At 47.9% G+C, this 6,649-nt stretch overlaps 1 protein-coding gene across 1 annotated transcript in view; it reads left to right on the top strand.

The window, feature by feature from the left end:
• The window catches only part of EFHD1 (EF-hand domain family, member D1), a 9,133-nt gene extending 7,886 nt beyond the window's left edge, over positions 1–1,247 (top strand). The window contains exon 6 of the mRNA XM_009993537.1: positions 915–1,247. Within this exon, the coding sequence (XP_009991839.1) occupies positions 915–1,049 (135 nt within the window). The 3' untranslated portion in view covers positions 1,050–1,247. The remainder of the gene's footprint in view (positions 1–914) is intronic.
• Positions 1,248–6,649: the final 5,402 nt, after the last annotated feature.

The following is a 6,649-nucleotide window of genomic DNA, read 5'->3' on the forward strand; positions in this document are numbered from 1 at the left end:
CCCCCCCCATCTCAGCCATAGCTTTTTCCTTCAAACTTCATGTGAGACTCTAGCTACAGCCTTCTGACCCCAGCTACAGCCATCCTCTGCTGATCAGTCAGCACTAGGAGGGCTTAATTCACCATCCCTGTGGTGGCTTCCACCCTGGTAGAGCTGGCTGGCAGGGTGACCTGCGTCCCTGTGCCTGGCAGTTCTAGCTGGCTGACTGCTTTGGCAGACAAAAGTGTCCTGGAAACTAATGGGACTGAGTTTCTCATTTTGCAAAGCCTCCTCCAACCTGAATGCTCTGTGTTTGGTGGTGAATGGAGGATTTTGGAGTGTAGGATTTCAGACATCTTTTTCTCTGTAACCTTTGGAATCAAAATTGTTCTGCAGGGTCCTGGGGTTGGCAGGAAGAGCTTTGCACTATTCCAGGCTGACAAAGCCCCCTTTTTGAAAGCTCCCTTGGAGAGAAAATAATCCTGCTTGTTTATATAAGAAGTTTTTTTCCCAAGAGTGTAGCGCAGCTATTGCACAGCAGATGTACTGAGATGAAAGCTGGAAAAATAGCCAGCAAATAAACAATGTCTCTTTGATCTGCAGATTATCCATGGTACACTATGATGTTCCCAGATCTGGCTGTGATTCAGAACTGTTTTCTGCAGTAGTTTCTCCCACTGTATCCTCACAACTTTTGCTGTGCTGCCTGCTTACAGGAAGAATATATGTGGCCCAGTGCTGACAGCATTGTTGTGGTCACTTGTTAGTGGCTTATTAGTAAATGACCTTTCTTTTATTGAAGTTAAAGTCAAGCAAGCTATACCAGGCATTGGGTGTAACACCCAAGCGCTGCTTTGCTCATCGAGGAGTAGTTCAGGCTCTGGCTCTCCCTCTGATGCAAAGCTTGACACTGTTTTGTTTTCTCTCTTGCAAAGGCTCAAGCCCTCTCTTCAGCCAGTAAGTTTGAAGCAGAGATAAAAGCTGAGCAGGATGAGCGGAAGAGGGAAGAGGAAGAAAGGAAACACCGCCGAGCAGCTTTCAGGGAGTTAAAATCTGCATTTACCCAGTAACCAACAAGCCAACATGCACTCCAAGATTGCACATGACTTGGTACGTTTCCCAGACCAGGGAGAGATCTGCCTGGATCCTGCCTAAAACTCGTTACAGCTTTGCTAGCCTTCCTCTCCTGAAGATCCTCCTGAGTTCCTAAGGGGACATCTCTTGCAGTTATGGTGCATTCACAGCAACGTGAGTTGTAAGAGCTGTGTATGTACTGTCTGCTCTGAACTGTCAGGAACTCATCACCCTGAAGCAGAAACAGCAGGGAGCAAATAACAGGTGAGCACTGACAAGTGCTGTGTTCACCTAGTTCATTCTTACCTTCATTTCTATACATCCTTTTTCTCTTAACTCCCTATGAATTCATTCCTTGCTTGCAGGCAAGTAGCAAGGTCTTGTGTAAATCAGGGTGTACAAAGCACAGCTCAATGTCCTGTATGTTTGTACTGCTGTTGGGTGTTGTCACCCATCCTTGACTAGCCCTCTTGTTCTTTCTCAACCCCCCCTGCCACTGGCACTGTGAAAACACTGTGAAGAGAGAAAGATAGTTACTAGGGACATGAATCAAAGTAATGATTTCCTGTAGCTTTTCTTCTGGCACCCAGCATGCTGGAGAGTCTTCCAGTCCTTCTTCTCTGAAGTGCCATAGTAACCAACCTGTCCATAAGAGGTGAGATTTCCCAAGGCTTCCAAAGGAGGAACAGTAAATTGAGTTGCCTGACCATGGATCTTCTTTCACATTCCATCCCATTCAGTGTACTGTAGGGCCTCGCTGGCTTTTCCAGCCTTAGGCAGCTGTATCTGTTTTTAAGGGATAGTGCCCTGGACAGTGCAATCAGAGGGTACACTGGGATTTACTGTTTAGAAATTTGTTCATGCCCTGCATCATGACGGTGACGTTGTTTGATTTCATTAGAGCCACGACAGGTAACCCCAGCCCAGCATACTGAGCAATCTGCTCAAGAGGGAAGAGCAGTGAGGTCAGCATGTTTAGCTGCACTGAATTGGGAAGGGCTTGCACTGTATTATTAACCATTCTCTTTTGCAAACACAGGAAACTTGCCCACAAATGTTTCAATGCCCACTGCCTGTCTGGATATATACACTGTAGGTCATGGCAGGGGAGCTGAGTTCCCTCAGAGACCTCTCTCAAAACAAGGATTTGCTCAGATCCTCTCTCTGCTGTTGCCCCAGTTCATGCATTTATTTTTTTTTTCTTTCCACAACTAAACTCACCAGTCAATTTTTTCACTTCTCTGTTTTGCTTCTTAAACTGTGAGCACTAAACTGTGAGCGTGGAATAATAAATAGAAAAACCTCTACTCTTTAATGTCAGGTGAAAGAATTGCTAAACAATTAAACCATGTATATATATCTTCACAGATTATATTTTATAAATCACGCTTTTTTAGCTAAATATTTATAATTAAATGTTTTTATACTTTACAACAAAGCAGATAATTTCATCTTCCAATTATTTCTCCTGTTGCTGAAAGGTACAAATAAAGCATTGTTATCTCTGGTCTGGTCTGTGGTTTATTTTAGGTCCTTGAGTTCACAAATTAGCTCCCCAAAGCTCAGTGCCCTGACTTGGATGAGTAAGGGAAGTTTCCAGCCCCTTCTTGATAGCTCTTGCCTTTCTGTACAGCAGTTCTGGTGTAGAAAGCCCTAATGTTTGCAATTCCTCAGAAAGGGGCATGGCTGCGTAAATATTTGAAATACTCTCCACTGCCAAATGTTGCCACCTGAACATTGTCAACCTCCTCTTACCTTAAATTAGCCACTGTGTGTCAGCCCAGGTGCTGCCCTGGCGGGGAGCCCGGCAGGTTGCTTCAGCTGGACTGCCCTTTGTGTTCCCCCCTTCTGCCTTTACAGAATGGAGGGGGGAAAAATAATATGTGGATATCTGAAAATGTGTCCATGCAGCTGGTTTCTGCTGCTGCTGATCTGCTGAGCTTTGCTGGCACAGTCAGTCTGGGGGAGCTGAGGAGGAGGTTGAACCATGCACAGTTTCAGGTGTGATCCTGTGATGAAATGGGGTGAGATGAAAATATTTCATAGAATCATAGAATCATTAAGGTTGGAAAGGACCTTAAAGATCATCAGTTCCAATCCCCCTGCCATGTGCAGGGATCCCCACCACTAGACCAGGTTGCACAAAACGTCATCCAACCTGGCCTTAAAAACTTTGAGGGATGGGGCATCAACAACCTTGCTGGGCAACCATCCCAGTTCCTCACCACCCTTAGAGTGAAGAATTTCTTCCTAATACCTAACCTGAATCTCCCCTCTGCCAGTTTAAAAACGTTACCCCTTGTCCTATCACTGTCTTCTCTGATGAAGATACCTCACCTTGATGCAGTGCAGCTCTGCTTGGTGTGCTGCTGGCAGTTGTGTTTGCTGACTGTGAGCCCTCGGGTCTCAGAGGTCAGGTGGAATCAGGGTGAAGGTTCCTTAGTCTCTATTTCCACAGAAAAATTGCAACATGGCAGCTCTTGACTTTTCTTCTATTTTTCTCCAGCATGAAGCAAGCGCTGCTCACTCGTGCTGCTCTGCACGTGCAGCTGGTGAGGAGCCTGGGGTGGCAGGAGGAGAGGGTGGAAAAAGAGCTTGCAGTGGTTTCATTTCAGCAGGTTGGTGTCCCCTCCAGCTGACAGGTTTGAGTCAGGAAATGCACAGCGTGTCTGCGGTGGTGTCAGTCGGTCCAAACAGGCACTGTCAGCTGGGGCTGTTGTTCCACACAGTCAGCCGGAAGCGCTTTTGGATTTCGAAGTTGCTGCAATGGAAGGTTTGCAATTAGCTCTGCAAAAACTGAGTTTGGGGAATTAATTGCTTTCTAAATGGTTCTGTTTTGCTGGCAACTATTGGGTTGAATAACAATGTTGTTGAGTTATGCAGAAGTAGTGAAAAGAAACTGGCTGGCTAATATTCTAATAGTGGCTGACAACACTTAATTTTACTTACTTATAATTAAGATACAGCAGTTCTTGACACTCTGTCCTCCTTTTATGCCTGGTGTCACCACGGGTGTCTCTTAAGTTCCAGGCAATGCCAGCTTTTCATCCTGATACCTGCTGGTACATGGATAGCCCTCTGGCAGTCCTGATGTGCCCTGAGTAACTACAAGTCTGTTGGTGACAGCAGGTTGAGAAGTTAAATGAAAAACCTGCTGTGGCGATGGGTCTCTCCCAGAAGGGACAAAGACCTGCCTCAAGTTGTTCATCTCCTGTCATGGGCACTCTGGGTAGTCCTCAATCCCTGGAAGGTTTTTGTTTCACGTTTCCCAGAGTAGGAGACAAACAGCAGAGGGGCAAGGATGTGTTGAGCTGGGTGTCAGGAGGGCAGGGACAACTTCTTGTCACTTGTGCCTTGTGATAGGATGAGGGGCAATGGAGTCTAACTCCAGAATGCAAAGTTCTGCTTCAACATGAGGAAGAACTTCTTTCCTGTGAGGGTGACAGAGCCCTGGGACAGGCTGCCCAGAGAGGTTGTAGAGACTCCTTCTCTGGAGACCTTCTGAGTGACCTGCCCTAGACTTGGTCCTGTTCTGGCAGGTGGGTTGGACTCGATGATGTTCAGAGGTCCCTTCCAACCCCTGACATGCTGTGATTTGGTGGTTCAGCCTGTTGGGCACTGGCCCCACAGCATGTTTCTCATCAGGCTGCCCTGGCCACCCCCACGGGCTGCAGGGACACCATGAGGTGGCACAAGTCTGACCTAAAAAGCTCAGTGTAAACAGAGTCAGGTGGGAAAGGTTCCTTCTGGCTGAGGATTCAGGCTTTAGCTGTGAGGATTAAGGTGACTAAATCAAACTGCAACCTTATGGGAGTGTCTGAATAAATCCCTTGCAAGACAGATTGGAGCAATTGGGGCACTTCCAGCTTGCCACGTGTGGGAAGGATGTCTCCAAATAATTGGGTGTTGCAGAAGTAGCAGTGTGTTTGTGGGAGTCCATCTTTCAGCCTGAGCCATCCGAAGTGACAGGCTCATTGAAGTGACTGATTTCAAAACCTACAGTCGGATGTTCCCCTGCCTGCCTCGCCTGTTGCTTTTATCATTATTTTTAGGGAGGTGACAGCTGAGGACGGTTCTCTGCTCAGAAAACAGGAGCTGATGAGAAGACATTGATTCTTCTCAGATAAATCCCTGGTATTTCAGCAAACAGCAGAGCTGCTTTTCCAAGCAGTAAGAAGTGGGGGTGGTGAGAGGAGACGTGCCGGGCTCTGCTCCATCTGCTGGGCTGCTTTGTGACGGTCATTTACGGCCCCAAAGCTGCGCTGCGTTTGAGGCTCCTCTGCTGCCCCCAGGGAGGCAGGCTCTGGCTTCCAGGCTCGGATGGCTGAAAGCAAAGGGTCAGTCAGTCAGGTTTCAGTTTGTTAGGGATGACGTTTCCTTGTGATTGGATTTTTTTTTTAATAGTGTGGATGAACTGACATGGTAATTTAGAGGGCTCGAAGTACTTCATGGCCTTGGTGCCTTTGTGACTGTCAGACTGGGTGCTGGGCTGATCTCACACCTGGGGGGCAACACCAGCTGAAGTCCTCTCACTGACCCATGGCAGTCTCCATCTCCTGCTTGAATCAGTGTTGTGGACGATTTCAGAGGCCCTCACGAAAAAAAAAAAAAAAAGTGATCCAAGGTTCCTTGAGATATTTTACAAAAATGCCAAGCTCTGCAGAGGGGGCATGTTTCACAGACTCTCTTGAATTTTTCTGTCTCAATAGTACAATGTTTGTGCTAACTGGGAGAAAAATAAATTCCCTAACTGCTCAAGTTCTCCCACCTCAGCTAAAACTTGTTTCAGAGCATGTGGAAATATTTCTGAGTGCTGAAACTTGAGTTCGATGAGGTCGAATACGAAGCCACAGCCTCTTCTGCAGGGAAGCTGCAACTCTGGCTGACAGCTTGGAAAGCTGTGCTCCCTCCTGCCCTGCTTGGGCTGGGCTGGGCTGTGACAACCCGGGCTTGAGATGCAGCTGATCAGGGGCCAGCCCTTCTCTGGGGAGTTCTGCTTTTACATACCAGCCTCCTAAAGGAGAAACGTCATGCTAAGATGTTTGGGATGAAGCAGTCCAGGTTCTATGCTGCTCTTAGCTGAAACAATGTCTTGACAACCACAGGCTTTCAACCCCTTCTCTCAGGAGAATCTGTTGCATCATTTTTGGCCAGTGTTCTGTGCACAGTGAAAAGTGTTTATTCACCTAGAAGGGGAGGGACAAAGCCATGTGGATTGTGGCTGGATTTGTGATTGGAGTGAAACAGTTTCAGCTGCAGCCGGTTTTTACCTTCAGCGGTGCGTGAGGGCTAAGAATAGTTTTTAGGCTGAAGGAAGCCCCTGGGGCTGCTCTGCACCATGGCCTAATATGGGGTTTCGGGCTAAAAATAAAACAGTATTTTTAGCTGAAAACGTTTGTCTTGAGCTCCTGATTTTTTCCCCATCAGGAAGTCGGGAGCCCAGACATGAAGCGCCCCGGGGCGAGAGGGGCCGGGGCAGCCCGTGCGGGACGGGGCTGCGGGGCCGGGGGAGCCCCAGGGAGAGGCGGCGGCTGCTCAGCCCGGACCCCGAGGCGCGGAGACACCGGCCCCGCAGGCGTTTATTTACCTCAGCGGC

This window comes from Chaetura pelagica, unplaced genomic scaffold (genome assembly GCF_000747805.2).
Source record: "Chaetura pelagica isolate M959 unplaced genomic scaffold, ChaPel_1.0 scaffold192, whole genome shotgun sequence".
NCBI classification, from domain to species: domain Eukaryota; kingdom Metazoa; phylum Chordata; class Aves; order Apodiformes; family Apodidae; genus Chaetura; species Chaetura pelagica.